The following is an 18,068-nucleotide window of genomic DNA, read 5'->3' as shown; positions in this document are numbered from 1 at the left end:
TACTGGCGGTGGCCTATCCGGAGCTGGATGGGCACTTGGGGACATCACAGCAGCCACAAGGGGGTGAGTACAGTGCCCCAATATACAACTTGCACCTGGTGGGGTGGTATCCGGGTGGGGGATGTGGGCCTGTGCATGCCCTTAGGCCAGGCCTGACATTGCAGAGTAGGTTCCATGTCGGGCAGGTTCTGATGTAAAATTCCTCCAACCAAGCTAGTAGGCATCCATACTGGGCAGGGGTCTGTGGGTCTCGGGTATGCTGACATTAGGTGTCCTCCTTATCCATGGCCTGGTGACTAGCATTTTGACTGGTAGTGCATTGCCTAGTGTGAAGGGCTGTTGCTTGTGTGTGTCGTGTATGCCAACAGTAGTGTTGTTGCCCCATTGACCAAGTGTATCCTTTGTCTTTTCCCCTCCCTTTTTGTTTTGTCACCCTGTCCTGATGTGCATTAGCATCATCTGGCGGAGGACCACAAGCACCGTCGACGGAGGGAGCTGCATCCCACAGGACCCAGAATGCCGAATCCACCGACGGTGAGGGCACCAGTGGGACAGAGGGCGAGGGGAGCAGCACAGCGGAGACTGGAGGGGACAGTCCGGACACGGATACCTCCTCCGGTGGAAGCTCCCTGGTGGTGGCGGACACCTCTGTGCCCCCCCCCCAGTTACAGGTAATGTCGCCACCCCCCGTACCAGCACCGCCCTCCCAGCAGTCCCTCAGCGAATTTCCCGTGCCCGTTCACCCAGGAGGGTGGGCCTCTCCTTTGCCCCAGGCCCAAGTTAGCCCTGGTGCCCTGAGTGAGGAGACTATTGACCTCCTGCGATCCATCTCTGTTGGGCAGTCAACCATTGTGAAAGCCATCCAGGGGCTGGCAGCCCAATTGCAACAGACAAATGCATTCCTGGAGGAAATTCACACTGGCATGGCGGCCCAACATAGAGGCTCTGGCCTCCTTTCTGATGGCAGCCATGGTCCCTGTTTCTAGCCTCCCCCCTCCAACTTCCTCTACCCAATCCCATTCCCCTCAACCCCAACCTATCCCAAGCACACAGGCAGACGAGCATCCACCCAGGACAACACACAAGAGTGGACATGGCAAACACAAGCACCACACTTCATCCCACAGACACTCACACAAACACCATCCAGATGATGACATACCAACATCAACTGCCTCCACAGTGTCCCCCTCCCCCTCGTCCTCACCCTCCCTCCAAGCTGCATCTACACTCACACCTGCATGCACTACATCCTTATCCACTACCCCCATCACCAGCACACCTAACAGCACATGCCCCTCACTGGCAGTCACCACCCCCACTTCCATTCACACATCCCCTGTGTCGTCTCCCACTGTGTCTGTGCCCTCTCCTCCCAAAGTACACAAACGCAGGCACCCAGACACCCAACAGCCATCCACCTCACAACAGCATCCAGCCCATGCACCTGCACTCAAACACAGCAGACTGACAACTCCTACAACCACTCCTTCTTCCTCCACTTCCAAACCATCTTCCTCTTCCCGCCCTAATGTCCCTAAGAAGCTTTTCCTAGCCCTCTCCCCCCATCCCTCACGTCAGGCCAGGGGATGGGCTGGAGCCTCCCCCCACCACTGCTAGCACCGCCACCAGCGCCGCCACTAGCACCGCCATCAGCAGCACCAGTGGGCAGCCGTCCGAGGCTGCAGGCGATGGGCTGGAGCCTCCCCCACCACTGCCAGCTCCACCAGCAGCACCACCACTGTCACAACTGAGCAGTCGTCACCGCCGGCATACAGTGTGTAGTCCTGCGTCCATGGGCTGTTGTGCGGCCTGGCACCAGCAAATCCTGTGGGCCTGACACCCAGGTGAGAGACTGTGACCTTGCACTCCCCCCAAGATCTGCATCACAGGGCACAATGCCCCCTCCAGAACCAGTGGAGAAGCCATCCACTCACCCCATCCTTCCCAGGATGAAGCTCACAATGCCTCATCCTGAACCAGTGGAGACGCCATCCACCACCCTATCCTTCCCAGGATGAAGCTCACTGGGCACAATGCCCCCTCCAGAACCAGTGAAGAAGCCATCCACTCACCGCATCCTTCCCAGGATGAAGCTCACTGGGCACAATGCCCCCTCCAGAACCAGTGGATATCACCCACTTGAGAGACTGTGGCCTTGCACTCCCCAGGACCAAGCAGTGGGCAAATCACCCACTTGAGAGACTGTGGCCTTGCACTCCCCAGGACCAAGCAGTGGGTGAATCACCCACTTGAGAGTCTATGGCCTTGCACTCCCCAGGACCAAGCACAGGGCATGTTGCCCCCTCCAGGACCAGTGGCGTACCATCTTCCGGCTGAGGTGCCCCCCCACCCCCACTCCCTGTCTCCCGGAGGTGCCTGTCTTTTTTTCGACCTGGTGCCCCTACAGTGTTCTCCCGGTGTTGTTGCAGGGGTAAGGTGGGGCCTTGGACTATGTGATGTGGCCCTTGGCCCACGGACATTGAGGACTGGGCAGTGTCCCTACATTTGTAAATATGTATATACTTTTTGATTTTAATGCACATATTTCTACTATTTTATCTTATTACACTCACTGTAATCTATTGATGTTGTCCTTGCATTATTCCTGAGGGGTATGGGGTACATATGTTATGTTGCTGCATCTGCTTGTGTGTATGGGGATAGGGTGTGTGTTGCGTGTGTGTGTCACTCTCTTTTTCCTCCCCCCCATGTGCTATGCAGCAGAACTCACCGTGGTCTTCGCCGGCGTTGGTGTTCGTAATGGAGCAGAAGGTAGAAAAGCATGGGGAACGCATGCAGCTCGGGCTCCATGGCGGCGTGGTTCTTCCCCGAGTCTCCAGAGGTGATTTGTTTCCCTTCTGTGTTCTGTTTCTGCCAGGCTTTTGATGTCGTTGGTACCATCTCGGAAAAGGTGGTAGATAGGTGTGTCATATTACTGTGGGCAGAACATTGGCTGTTGGCTGTTACCGCCGTGGTGCCTGTTGATTTCGCCCTGGCGGTCGGTGTGTTAAAGTGGCTGGCTGTCTGAGCGGTTTCCGCCGTGGTCATAATTTCATATTTATTACCGCCGGACTGTTGGCGATATTACCGCCGCTTTATCACCGACCGCCAGGGTTGTAATGAGTGCACAATGGTTAGAGTGGCAGACTCTGATGCAGCGATCTGGCCCGGGACCAGGGTTCAATTCACTTGGACCAGATAATTCTCGCCTCGGTGCCTAATCTAATTAATGGGTCCCACTCTGTAACTCTGGGCAATAGCTTGCTTAATCTCCACAACGGCCCCGACAGCGCTTGGATGCCTGGCTTCACCCTGGGAGTGCCCAGGAGTGGGCGCCTCACAGGGAAAAGCCAGGAGGGGTTCCACGGCGGTATGCGTACAGCGCCTTGAGAGCCTAACGGGTGAGTAGTGCGCTATTCAAGTGTGAAGTTTACAGGTTGTTTTTTTTTTACAGGGCCTAAGCAAATGGTTTTAGGTCAGGTCTGGGGACAGAGACCCATGTTCGCTATTTAGAACGATCTAAGATTAGACTTGAATGAAGGCATTCTCTTCCTCCCTCATTATGCTTCAGCTGCCTTTGATACGTTTACTAATCCATATTAGTTAGGCTGATTGAGGAGGAGGGCTCGTCTGGACAGAAAGATCTTGGTTTTTCTCCCTCCTCTCGGGAAGAAATCAGTCTTTCATTCTTCCTCAGTATCGATGTAAATGATTGTCCTTGACCTGCGGTGTTCCACAGAGACCTCGTATTCAATATTTACATCCAGTCCTTAGCTAACATCAGAAAAAACATTTAGATTAAAAGTACTCTCCAATGCGGATTATAATCATTATATCCCGATATCGAATAATAAGCCTTTCTCTGAAATCCGAAAACAGTGGCCGGGTGTCTTTCAGCCATCCTGTGATCAATAAATTACAACTTCCTAAGATTTAATGTTTACAGGTTTCAAATTGCTTCTATCATGATTTAAAACATGTGCAACAGAAGATGGGCAAACCCACCTAAAAGTAACCTAGGAATAAATAAACAGAATTAAAACAAGTACCGCCCTCTTCCATCCTCAAAACAACCCTGGATTTAATTGTTTTAAAACCTAAGTTCTGCTGTCAGGCCAAAGATTTCCTCGGTTAGCGATTCTCTGGCCCTGCACGTTTGGAGCCGCGCCCAGACAAGTCAGAGGTTAAAGCTTGGCTTTCGACTTGAAATACCTTACCTTAGCAACATTAATCAATGCAGTGGCCACTCCCTGTTTCTTTCACATTAGAATGCTGAAGAAAATACCTCCCTTTTGCTCCCTCACATTTGAGAGCTGATGCGGTCACTGCAATCATTACCTCTAGATAGAAGTACGCCAATGCATACTCGCTAAGGCGCCCATCTTCGTCTATTCTTGGATGTCAAGGCGGTCCGAACATGGCAGTGAGGCATGTCCGTCAACAATCTGCAGAAATAGGACGGGGTCTTTATTGTCCAGTGCACTGGCTTCAGGTGTTAAAAGGTGATTTTAATGATTTTTATTATGAGGTGTTTGTTTTCTGCCGTTAAGCCTTCGTCCCCTCTGCCTCTACAATTTGTTTCGCAGGCACTCCTGCGAATCACTTCAATGTTCTTTATCATTCTTTTTTATGCAATTATGCCCTCTAGGGGCTGAATATATGGTTACATGACCATGTTTCTTCCAAATGCTATTTTTACTGTGGTGCTCTGTAGGGGCTGTTCAGACCATTACAATCTAATGCCAAGTGTATGAAGGAATGCACAATAAAAGTTTATTTCTGATAAAGCTTTAATGTTCTGCATGGCAAAATATGTATAAGGTCCCAAATGTGAGGTTCTCATCATCATTTACAACACAAACAGCTCTAACTCGCTAACGCGAGACCCATTGCATTGCAAATGCTTGTTATTCTTTACTATCAATTGTAGCACCTTGCTTCCCTTGGGCAACTGTTTCTGCGCTTTACAACTACCTCAATCATTCCTACTGTGTGATCTTTAGGTCTGGCATAGGCCAAAACGTTTTGATTTTAATAAAACTATAGGTATGCAGCCATCTCTCTTCTTTCATTGGTCTGCTGTGTAATTCGCGCTTTGCTTCTGCTTCCTATGACATTAGCAAAGGCAGGAGACTGGTAGTGAATGCCAGACCGACTGGAAAAAAAAGAATGAAAAACAAAAAGAAAACAAAGTCTGGTGATATTCAAGAAATGTAGGTTTTACTGCAATTATGTGAATGAGATAGATAGTTATAGGGGTTTTAAACCAGACCTCATCCATTAGTCTGCTGTTGTGTCATTCACATTTTAATTTCACCCACTGCAGCATGATGGTGCAGTGAGTCAACCCCCTTAAAGCATTGGCTGACTTCACTGTGAGTTAAGGCATGATGTCCTTTCACAAGAACCACATCCACGCACAAAGTAATTCCCTTCAGTGCCAGGCACCACTATCTTAAGATGCTTCTCAGAGACCAAAAATATTGTGGTCTTTAGCAAGTTTCTTTTCTGAAATTGATGAGAACCCAGCAGCTTACACAACCAAAACCATGACAGAAGAAAGCAAGCATTGGAAGAGCCAAAAGGCTGGCGGACAATGCTTGTTTTATTATGAGTTTGGTGTGCCAGCTGAAGCACATGTTCTCAAGAGAGAAACAGTAATGGCTCTGTGAATTCAATTAGCCTGTCTGTTTTCTTGATTGCCAAGATTTGTTCACAGGTGGCTTGACGAGGTACCCTGGTTGGCATGTCCATCTGTAGAAGGGCTATCCATCAGGAACAGGTGGAGTCTTGTTTCTTTTCTACACTGTGCTCTCTGAAGATTTTCTGAAATTTTTGAGCCTCGTCATGTCCGACAACTATGCTGCGCCCACTTGTATGCAGGAGCAAGTTTAAGTAAGCGCTAGCTCATCATACTGTTCGCCATATTCAATTTGTTACCTCTGAAATACAGTATATAAAAAAAGGCAAACATTTTGGGCTACTTTTGTCCAAGCCCTGGTAAATCCAACGCAAGATGTTTTAATGTGATAAACGGTATTTTTGCCTGCAATCCACGTACACATTGTTTGTGAATGGCTGTGTACAAGCTTTGGCACAAAAAAGCGATGTTTAATAACAGACCGGGTAAACTGGGTTTGCAAAGTATTACTACGTTATCGAAGTCTTGTGTAGACCCCCCACTTACTGGCCTACCCGTAGCTCAATTTTCCCATATCTACACCCAGGCCTAGATTTTTCAAACTAGCAATCTTTCATGCTAAGTGCTAGCTGGTGCTGAAAATGGGCATGCTTTTTTCCACAGAAATTAACATTAAACCCATTTTCCTAACAACTTTACACTGGATGGATAAGGCTTCACTCTCTTTTCCTTGAACTAGATAAAATGAGTCGTAAATTCCCTCTTTAGCATGCAGCTTAGGAACTTCGGAAAGCTATCCTCGGAATGCATTCTGCCCTTTTTTGATATTGACTTTGTGGTTTGTAATTCACATTTTCTTGCTTTCAATTTGCTGGATTTATTTGTTTTAGGCTGGCCAGGTTGAGATCGGTCCTTCTCTCGCCAAAACATTATCTACAGTATCCTTCCCAGTGCTCTTTTTCTTTAAACAGACCTGTAAATCTTGTTCTTAACTCGTCACATTTGCTGTGCATTCAAAGACTGAGGTCAAATGCCTGGTGCTGTCTTCCGAGGTCACTTGTTTACATTTCTTTCTCTGATTTCAAAATGAGAGGGTTTATGTGACAATCTTGCTGGATAGTGGAGGTAGGAAAGAGTGTTTTTCTAGCACACGACAACATTTAAATTAACTGTGCGAGTATTTCAGAAAATAATACTTTAATATGATCAAAACAAATCATTGAACTTGGTGATGCAATTTCCACACATTTTCGTCTGTGCACTGTATAGTTTTATTAGTAAACCTTGTTCAAAAGTAATGGCCATTTTAATTGAAAATGTACTATCTATGATGGCACTGTACTACCACACCATGAACACTTCACTCTACTCCACCTGCTCTCCTCTGCCCTACTCCACACCACTGCACTCCACTCTGCAACACATCATGCCACTGTACTCTACCCTACTTCACACTAAGCTTCCCTACCCTACCTTATACCACTCTACTCTATGTGAATGCACTCCTTGCCACACTACTCCACACCACTGGACTCTACTCTGCAACGTATCATGCCACTGTACTCTACCCCCACTTCACACTAAGCCCCCCTACCCCACCCTTTACCACTCTACTCTATGCAAATGCACTCTTTGCCACACTACTCTACACCACTGGACTTTTTGCCACTGCATTGTACAGCAATCCAGTCTAGGCCAAACCAATCTACTCTGCACAACTACACTCTATGCTGCTGTATTCTATGACATTCTGCAACACTGCACTCTATGCCACTGCACTTTATGCCAATACACTCTACGGCAATGATGTAACAGTCAACTCTATGCCCCTGCACTCTACGCCAATCCACTGTACGCCACTCTAATCTACTCTGCACAACTGCAATCTATGCAAGTTCACTCTATTCTGAAACAATCTACCCTATGCCACTGCACTCTACGTCACTCTTCTCCAATCTGTACCACTCCACTCTATGCCACACTACTCTTAACCACTTCAACCTATGCCAGTTCACTCTCCACAACTGTGCTCTATTTTCCAGCACTGTACTCTACGCCACTGCTCTGTATACCACTCTTCTCCACTCTGCACTCGGACACTATATTCTGCAACACTGCACTTTCCACCACTGAACTCTACGCTGCTCTACTCAGTACGACTCCACTCTATGCCACTGCATTGTATGGCACTATACTGTACTCTGCACCATTCTATGCTACTTTACACCACTTTACGCCACTGACTCAATGCCACTCGACTCTCATGCGCCACTTCCCTCTGCATTGCTCAACTGTGCGCCACTTCCCTCTGCATCACTCCACTCTGCACCACTCTACGCCATTCCACTCTGAGGAAACTCACCTCTGCCGACACACCATTGTAAGCCGCTGAATTCAATACCACTGCACTCTACACTACTGTACTCTGCAATACCATACACCAATGCACTCTACACCAGTCCACTTTACTCTAAGCCACTCCAGTGTATGCTACTCTACGTGACTCCACACTATGCCACTCCAATACGCAACACTCTCTACCACACCACTGTACAACACTCTACTCCACTCTTCGCTATTCCACTTTATGACACTCCACTAACTTTTAGCCATGCTGAACAGCAGCCACACTGGTGTACAACATGTCTAAAAGAGATTGGCAAAGCCAATAGCTCTAGCACAGGCAAGACCTATTGGCTTTGCCAATACTTGTTTACAGTTAAAACACACATAAACTATGCAACTACGGATGGTATGCTAGAAAAATACTTGCACACAACAAATTGTTTCCAATTAAAGGAAGCAGAACATAGAGCCCACAAAGATCAATGCCCACAAGCAACAACATTACTGTCACTGCTTCACTTATGGTCAACACTCCTGTCAACACACTAAGGTACAAGGGGTTTAATTTGTCTTCAGTGTTCACTACTACTCACTGCTAACCTGCGTACCCGCCAGTTTCCTTCTCGATAGTCCTGAAGAAACCGCTTTTCCTGCTCCTGGTTCATATACGGGATGCCTTCCTTCAAGAACTAGTGAAAGGGCAAAGAAAACATGGGCTGTCAGTAAAATGCATCAGAGGGAAGCAGCGTTAAAGACACAACAGAAATGCAAGCTAGGGCTGAACTGGGTGGGGAAGAAGTAAAAAAATTAAAACTAGACGAATTTGAGAAAAAGCATAAAGATGCTGGCCCAGGTGAGCAGGGGAAATGCAGAGGAAGTGAACAGGTCCACAAATTCAGCAAGAAAGGGAGAGAAGTAAAGAAAGAAAAAAGACCGAGCACAGGAAAGAAAAGGGAGCAAGAAGAGGGTACAAGACTAGCAGCAAATGAAAAACAGAAAATAATTTATGCTTTGGACTGAGAGGACATACAGACATGTCAATGTGTTTAGCTTGTATTTGTACAGATAATGAAAATGTAGCTTATGGAATGTTGAGGACAAACGACACAGCCTGTCTTTCTGCACGTTTAATTGAGACTGTGATCGGAAAACTTCATTCCATGACAGCGACCCATTGCATGCCAATGTTTTTTCATACCTGGGGCTACATAGACACTGGATGCATGACACTGTTCAAAACCTAATGGACATCTCTAATGCCCGAGATCTGAATCTATGAGATCAGTAACCCTAGAATACTGGCACTACAACAGTCCAAGCATCTGCACCAATCTCATTATCACCATGGTCTACGGCACATTGAGTACCAACATGGAACAACGAACAGCCCTGGCATATTTGAACTTTTTGGTCAGTTCTCCGAGCCGCATGAGTGAGAAGACTGAGAATCATGTCATTACCAGCTCAATGGAATAACCCAGCAGAACCATTATGTACCTGTCCTACTCAGGAGGTAGCCCACTACACAGAGGCGTCAATGCACAAGAAAGTCTATTTCTGGCACATAACCTTTGATTGGCTATTGTAGATTTTTTTCCTCAGATCACAATCCTATCCTGATCATATCAAACAAGCACTGGGAAAGCCAATAGGTCTCCCCTACGCAAGACCTATTGGCGTTGTCATTTTTTATTTTTTATTTATGTTGTACAGTATGGTATGCCCTGTAATGATATGGTATGGTATGGACGAGGCAATGTGTAAACAAAAGGTAAGCCTAGCTTAACTGTGGCCATCAACCACATTTAAGAAGTGTGCAGCTTTGAAGTTGATGCATTTTATCCTGGCAAGTGGATGTTTTCTGCTGCAATGCTTGCAATCCATTCATACTACAAGAAAACTGTGGCTGTTTTTTAAAGGAAAGTGGCCACATCCCAATGCAAACCTACCAAGGATTATGTTTATTACTCAACTCCATGACGTCTTCTAGGTATATGAGAGCCTTTCTATATGGTCCCTGTATGCGCCATGACACATCGTATGACAGACTTGGCAGTAACAAACGGTTAAGCAACAGAGAGGTTGAGGGACAGGACAAGCAATAATGTGGAAGGATGGAGAGAGGGACAAGTGAAATCAACAGAACAAAAAAGAACCACTTCAATCAGAGGGCAAATAGCGAAGGGACACTAGTAAAGTCATCAGTAGTTAATCAATACTTGGTCCATGCTCCATCGAAGTAACAAACATGAGGAGGAAATCAAACCCAGACACGCAATGACCAATGTGAAGCAAGGAAATTAGAGTGATGATGGTAAGTATTAGGTAGCCTAAAAGCTCCTTTTTAGAGGATTCTTTTGTACAAAACATTGGCAGGGCCAGACTGGCTACAGGGTGTTTTGGTGGGCTGACAGAAAGGGGAGCTGGTTTTGTTGCTTTGGACCTGATGCCAACGTTGTTTCCTGCAGAGTTTCTAAATAAACAACTCAAAAACAAATTATTTTAAAGCATGCTTCAAGTGTACTTTAAAACCATTTGTTTTTGCATTGTTCATATATCAGGTTTTATATCTATCAGGATATATATATTGTTGGACCTGGCTTTTTGACAGGGTCATCCCCAAACTTTTTGCCTTCCTCCTTTTCTTTTTCTGACCTCATTTTTGCTGGTTTTTAGACTCTGCGCACTTTACCACTGCTAACCAGTGCTAAAGTGCATATGCTCTCTCCCTTAAAACATGGTAACCTTGAATCATACCTGATTGGACTATTAATTTACTTATAAGTCCCTAGTAAGGTGCACTTTATGTGCATAGGGCTGGTAAATTAAATGCTACTAGTGGGCCAGCAGCACTGCTTGTGCCACCCACTTAAGTAGCCCCTTTTCCTTGTCTCAGGCCTGCCATTGCAAGGCCTGTGTGTGCAGTTTCACTGCCACCTCGACTTGGCATTTAAAAGTACTTGCCAAGCCTAGAACTCCCCTTTTTCTACATATAAGTCACCCTTAATGTGTGCCCTAGGTAACCCCTAGAGCAGGGTGCTGTGTAGGTAAAAGGCAGGACATGTACCTGGGTATATGTCCTGGTAGTGTAAAACTCCTAAAATCATTTTTACACTACTGTGAGGCCTGCTCCCTTCATAGGCTAACATTGGGGCTGCCCTCATACACTGTTGAAGAGGCAGCTGCTGATCTGAAAGGAGCAGGAAGGTCATATTTAGTATGGCCAGAATGGTAATACAAAATCCTGCTGACTGGTGAAGTCGGATTTAATATTACTATTCTAGAAATGCCACTTTTAGAAAGTGAGCATTTCTTTGCACTTAAATCCTTCTGTGCCTTACAATCCACGTCTGGCTGGGCTTGGTTGACAGCTCCTTGTGCATTCACTCAGACACACCCCAAACACAGGGTACTCAGCCTCACTTGCATACATCTGCATTTTGAATGGGTCTTCCTGGGCTGGGAGGGTGGAGGGCCTGCTCTCACACAAAGGACTGCCACACCCCCTACTGGGACCCTGGCAGACAGGATTGAACTGAAAGGGGACCTGGTGCACTTCTTAGCCACTCTTTGAAGTCTCCCCCCACTTCAAAGGCACATTTGGGTATAAAACAGGGCCTCTGCCCTACCTCATCAGACACTTGCTGGAGAAGAAACCTGAACCAGAAACTACATCCTGCCAAGAAGAACTGCCTGGCTGCTCAAAGGACTCACCTGTCTGCTTTTCTACAAAGGACTGCTGCCTTGGTGTTGGCCTGCTGCCTTGCTGAACTCTTGTCTGGCTGTAAATGTGCTCTCCAAGGGCTTGGATAGAGCTTGCCTCCTGTTCTCTGAAGTCTCAGGACCAAAAAGACTTCTCTCTTCCTCTTGGACGCTCCGTGCGCCGAAATTTTCGATGCACAGCTTGTTCCGCGGCAAGAAAAACGCCGCACACCGACGCTGATCGACGCGACGCCTTCGGGATGACCGAAACTTTGACGCACGGCCTCGCAAGGACAACGGCGCCCGACTCCCCAGGAGAAATCAACGCGACGCCTGCCGTGAGATCGAAACTTCGACGCGCAGCCCCGCCAAACGACACGCAGCCGGAAAACAAGCAGGAAAATCCACGCACAGACCCGGGTCATCTGGTACTCCCCGCGAACCACAGAAAGAGACTGTCCGCGCGCCGGAAAACGACGCACGACTCCCCGCGTGAAAAATAACGACGCAAGTCCGTGTGTGCTGAGGAGAAATCGACGCACACACCCGTTTTCCACGTACCTCTTCTCCTGTGGCCCTCTGAGGAGATTTTCCACCAGAAACCAGGTACTTTGTGTTTAAAAGAGACTTTGTTTACTTTCTAAAGACTTAAGACACTTTATATCACTTTTCAGTGATATCTTTACAAATTCATATTGCAACTTTGATCATTTTGACCTGAAGATACCCAGATAAATATTATATATTTTTCTAAACACTGTGTGGTGTATTTTTGTGGTGTTATACTATGGTGTTGTATGATTTATTGCACAAATGCTTTACACATTGCCTTCTAAGTTAAGCCTGACTGCTTGTGCCAAGCTACCAGAGGGTGGGCACAGGCTGATTTTGGATTGTGTGTGACTTACCCTGACTAGAGTGAGGGTTCTTGCTTGGACAGGGGGCAACCTGACTGCCAACCAAAAACCCCATTTCTAACATATATATATATATATATATATATATATATATATATATATATTCACTCAAAAAACAAAAGGTTTCAGAGATGTTATAGATACGGATCGGCATTTTAAAAAAAACTTAGAAATTCACTTACAAAAACAAAGGTTAACGAGAAGTTGTAGTTAGGATCAGAATTTACACGCACAAAAGAATAGAAATTCAGCTGTTAGAGTTATTTCAACTATCTACCACTTGTAAACTAAGTTAACTATAACTAGCGCCCCCGCCATGCACACTTTTCAGATCAATAATTTTACTGCAAATGCAAAGCAAGGAGAAGGCACACAAAAACGAGGGTAAAAGCAAAGAGAAAGCAGTAAAAACAAGGGCGGAGCAAAAAGGACCACCAAAAAATGGAGGCGGTGGGGGGAAGCAATGAAAGCAAAAAAATAAAGCAAGGACTGGGCACAAAAAATATGAGGGGAAAAGCAAGGAGAAGACAGGCGCAAGATCAATGCAGCAGCACGGAGAGAGCTGGGCCTGTTTTTTAAAATTTTGCCACTGATTTGCGGAAAGAATACACTAGACGCCTACAGAACAGAAACAAACTAGAAGGGTCGCCCAAACATACCAAGAGTGTTCAAACAGAAATAATATGTTAGCTAGGCCTAAATTATGGATATATTTGTAATCGACCCTAGTAGGATACAAGACCAAGGCAGCCCCACTGGGATGTGAACCTTTATCCCACTGATGTCAGCTTGTAAACCGATAGTATCTTCACCGTTCTCCTGTATGCACCACCTGCTCATTAGGTACAAAACTAGGCACATGGTCAGATGTCCAGTATCTGAGACACAAGGATTCTTCCCTGTAGCCTGACAGACTGAGGGCAATGAACAGAACACCTGCAGGGGTTGCCGAACTACACACTGGAATGTGGGGTGGGGTACTTAACGGGATGCAGGCAAGGAGCCGCGGGGTGCAAGACAGGGTCAATGTTCCTTAAAATTAACACAGTTGAACACGTAGGAGCATTTGTAATTTAACAAATAAAAGCATTCAGGAATACATTTTCTTTGATGCAAACAATAAGCAGTCACATTTGTATTTGTGTGTAAAGGCGCCATGATCCAGCCGAGAGAATATCAAAGCATCTTTTAATAAATGAGAAGCAATTTCCCTCTCACTGTAACAGATATTTTACAGTGGTGTGCTGGGAGGAGGATTAAATGAACGAAGCTTAAACACAGTCAATTTTGTCCTTTGTCAAATTCTTCTTTCACTTTTGCATGAAGGGAAAGGAAATCTCCCCACCCAGTTTGTCTCCTCTTCTTGGTGTGGATCTAGGCCCCCACAGTTCCCCATGTAATGAGACTCACTGGAAGCTTTTTACAAAACATGTGTTGCTGACATGTTGACAGATTGCTCAGTGAAGTGTTTAGGTGCACGCACGAGGAAGGTCTGTGGAGACGGTCACCTCTGCCATTTAGCCTCCGAACGTTCAATTTGGTAAATCTATATTTCATAAACAGGAGATGTAAAAGAGATGGCCGAGGGGCTGCTACCCGAACAAAAACATGTATATCACACCCCTCAGCCGGAGCATGCACTTCCATATCGTGCAGCCAGCAATCACCTCTCGCACGGGCCGAGATGGTGATGCCTTCAGAAGCAGGTTTTTGCAGCAAATATGTCAGCATTTGCAGCTCTGCAAGTGGTTTACTGAAGGAATGTGTAGGCGACCCTGCGAGCTTCTGCTACGAATTGAGGTGAAAAGAGGGAATAAAGCACTGGCAAAGAGGTGGAACCTATTGGCTTTGCCAAAGCTTGTTAACTGGCAGAACAGAGTGCAGATATGTAGGCTTTAGAAAGTGACGCAGCAGTGTGTTTTTTTTTGTTTTTTTTTAATTAAAAGAGTCGACCTTCACACTTCTGCCCCTAGGGGGCGCCAGAGGACATCTTCTAGGGTGCGCACTCAGGGCAGGGGCTCTGCACAGCCTCTTCTCAGAGATGCTTCTCATGATATCCAACGCTGTGAGGGGGAGTAGTTCACCACAAACTAGAGCAGGGGCATTGTGTAAATTCCCCACAGGCAGAGAGAAGCCTTTTGTCAGTGCGCAGTCTCCAAATGTGGCCTAAATTTGGTGGTGCTCTCTTCCTCCTGCTGAGTGGGCTATTGGGCATATGTCAGTGCCACAAGCGCTGTGTGTGTAGTCTACACTCCGTCCTCCTCCCGGTGCTTGGTGTTGGGGTGGCAGGACTGAGTCTCCCTCAAGCATTTTTTAGGCCGAGGGCTGCTAAAGCCACTGGGCAGTGAAGTCACTGTCCCTGCTGCAATACTGAGCAGTATGCCCCAGTCCTTTCCCGGAATGGTAGCTGCGCACATATTAGAGAACAAGCAATAAAGATTCTGTCACCAAAGTAAGCACGTCTGTCATCAATCAGAAGCAGTGTGAGGATTAATTTGGGCACCACCGAGTCACATCGTCCTACAAGGGCAGAGGGGAGGGGGGGGGAGAAGTGTACAAGACCGAAGGCAACATGCTTGAGCTTGTCAGAGCTTTTCTTTTTGGTGGGTGGGGAGGTGGGAATGTAGACACACAAGCACAGGTCGTTTTACAAAGGCTAGAAACCCTGTGCTTTGAAATGCAAAATGTCCTTAAAGCAAAGAACGCTATTTCTTTTTTTTTCAGGAAGGAACTGGAAAGAAATCTGTTTCATGTAACCGTATAGGGTTTCCGAGTTCGGAATAGCCAATAGGCAATTAAAAGCATGATCACATTCGAAGTAAGTACAAACATAAAAAACACAAGAACAAATACATAAAAACAAAACAGATGCTCTAACATACGTAACAATAAACAGTGTATCAAATACACAGTAAGTAAAGCAAAAATCCAAAAGACACGCACATTTAAAAACACTGTAATGAAGTAAATATAACGGCACATACGAAGCCACTGAAAACAAACACACATACATAAACCGATTCAAAACAGGATCGCACATCTACAAACACAATTCTCTGTGTAGAAAACTGTTCAACTCTACCAAAAAATTCCCTTAACATTATGTAATAAAATAAAAGTGGAATACTACCAGTCCTGGGGCAGTACTCCTGGGGAAGTACTCCAGGGGAGTGAACAACTTAAAAAAGAAGAGGACCAGGAAGCCCAATTGACTACTGGCAAGGCAGGATTTCTGCAAGACAATGGAATAGACAAATCCAAAGAGAAAGGAGGAATCTTACCCCAAAACGTACATGCAACAGATCACCTCAGCGCAAGCGCTGTAGGCCCGACCTAAAAAAGGCCCTTTCTGGACCAAGAGCTAGCTTTTTGGCAAATTTGGTGTAATTCAGTCCAGCGGTTCAGGATGCAGTTGTGTATAAAATCCATATGGGAAATAGCATGGGGAAAATACATTTTGATACATGCCCCCGCCCCGGTAGGCCCTCCGCTTGACAAATCAAAAACTTCCAACACAGTTGCTGAAGTGAGTGGCATACTAGTTTTGAAAATTTTGTGAAGATTCGACAAATGGAACCAAAGTTATTGGCAAAACAAAAAAACTGTTTTTCTCTGGAAACTTAAGGGCCATATGTACGAACACATTTTCCCTTTGACACAGAATGGGAAAAACCCTTTGCTACATCTGGCCCTAAAAATACTAAAAAAAACACACACACAAAAAAAAAAAAAGAGTTAAATTAATATTACAGTTAGGTGAAACGTTCAGAAACAACATAACATTTTAAACTCTAGAAACCACAGAAAATGAGTAGTGGTTATGTCAAGTAACTTGCACCATCCCGCCAAGAGGTTCTCATAAATAATTTCACTGCAAATGTTGCAGTGATATTATCAATGATGTCACAGAACATGTCACAAGTGATGTAATATGTAAGGTAATTAGCAGTGCATTGCGAGTGTCACATTTTTTTTTTTAAAGGTAGGGGGGTCACATGGCCCCCTGACCTTAATCAGAAATTGCAGCCCAGCATTCTGGGCCGATTTAGGCAGTGGGGACCTCAGGCCCAACATAATTTTTAGGGGAAGGGGACCCAAGCCTCCCTCCACGGGACCACATCCCTGGGCCCTCCACACTTACAGGTGGGTGCCCTGGTGCCCACCCAGGGAACCCACCATAAACTTGGTGGGTGCAGCAGGAGAGCCCCAAGGTCCCTGCGGCCCGACATCTAGCAGAAGACTGCACTGCTCCTGCCCACAGAGAGAAACTTCTAATGCAGCTCCCTGCGGGCGGGAACAAAACTTAGATCTGTTTCAGTGAAAGCATCAATGCTATGTCCTGGGGTGGGCTCCCTGGTACATAGCATTTGAGTCATCCCCAGGGGATGGGGTACTCAGGGCAAGAGTTAAATTAATATTACAGTTAGGTGAAACGTTCAGAAACAACATAACATTTTAAACTCTAGAAACCACAGAAAATGAGTAATGGTTATGTCAAGTAACTTGCACCATCCCGCCAAGAGGTTCTCATAAATAATTTCACTGCAAATGTTGCAGTGATATTATCAATGATGTCACAGAACATGTCACAAGTGATGTAATATGTAAGGTAATTAGCAGTGCATTGCGAGTGTCACATTTTTTTTTTAAAGGTAGGGGGGTCACATGGCCCCCTGACCTTAATCAGAAATTGCAGCCCAGCATTCTGGGCCGATTTAGGCAGTGGGGACCTCAGGCCCAACATAATTTTTAGGGGAAGGGGACCCAAGCCTCCCTCCACGGGACCACATCCCTGGGCCCTCCACACTTACAGGTGGGTGCCCTGGTGCCCACCCAGGGAAACCACCATAAACTTGGTGGGTGCAGCAGGAGAGCCCCAAGGTCCCTGCGGCCCGACATCTAGCAGAAGACTGCACTGCTCCCGCCCACAGGGAGAAACTTCTAATGCAGCTCCCTGCGGGCGGGAACAAAACTTAGATCTGTTTCAGTGAAAGCATCAATGCTATGTCCTGGGGTGGGCTCCCTGGTACATAGCATTTGAGTCATCCCCAGGGGATGGGGTACTCAGGGCAATTAATGGCTCAGGGAGAGGGGGGAGCCACACAACTCCCCTCCCCTTTTCCTTAGGTTTGAGGCCCGAGGGAATTAGGTCCCATGGCCTTTATAGGTAAGGGAGAAGCTCACATACACCCCTGCTAAAAGAAAAGCAGTGGGCCCCAAGGGCTAGGCCTAGGGTGTCTGGGTATTCCTTCCTGCCCCCTTGTGTCTTTTTCTATTTTGTAGGTCTCGGCTGGATAGGGCTGTCTTGAGGAGACATGTAGTTTACCATCTGTGGGCTTCAGCCCGCTCATAAGCTTACCATGTGCTCTCTCTGCCGTCGCTCTTGTAGCCTTGATGCCCATATACCCACATCAAGCAAGGTCATGCCTCTTCTTGTGTTTAGCCCTCCCCCTAGAGAT

General features: G+C 46.4%; 1 protein-coding gene and 1 long non-coding RNA gene across 3 annotated transcripts in view; one reads left to right on the top strand and one right to left on the bottom strand.

Moving 5' to 3' along the window:
* The window catches only part of PNLDC1 (PARN like ribonuclease domain containing exonuclease 1), a 258,698-nt gene that overhangs the window by 175,644 nt on the left and 64,986 nt on the right, over positions 1 to 18,068 (bottom strand). For both annotated transcript variants that reach the window (XM_069227860.1, XM_069227862.1), the window contains exon 6: positions 8,591 to 8,679. In XM_069227860.1, coding sequence (XP_069083961.1) covers positions 8,591 to 8,679 — 89 coding nt within the window. The remainder of the gene's footprint in view (positions 1 to 8,590; positions 8,680 to 18,068) is intronic.
* The window catches only part of LOC138287439 (uncharacterized), a 73,350-nt gene continuing 59,641 nt past the window's right edge, over positions 4,360 to 18,068 (top strand). Inside the window, exon 1 of the long non-coding RNA XR_011202215.1 lies at positions 4,360 to 4,505. This is a non-coding gene — a long non-coding RNA (uncharacterized lncRNA). The remainder of the gene's footprint in view (positions 4,506 to 18,068) is intronic.

This window comes from Pleurodeles waltl, chromosome 4_1 (genome assembly GCF_031143425.1).
Source record: "Pleurodeles waltl isolate 20211129_DDA chromosome 4_1, aPleWal1.hap1.20221129, whole genome shotgun sequence".
Classification (NCBI taxonomy): Eukaryota; Metazoa; Chordata; class Amphibia; order Caudata; family Salamandridae; genus Pleurodeles; species Pleurodeles waltl.
Note: the sequence above shows the minus strand (reverse complement) of the source record. Positions and strands in the feature narration are given on the sequence as shown.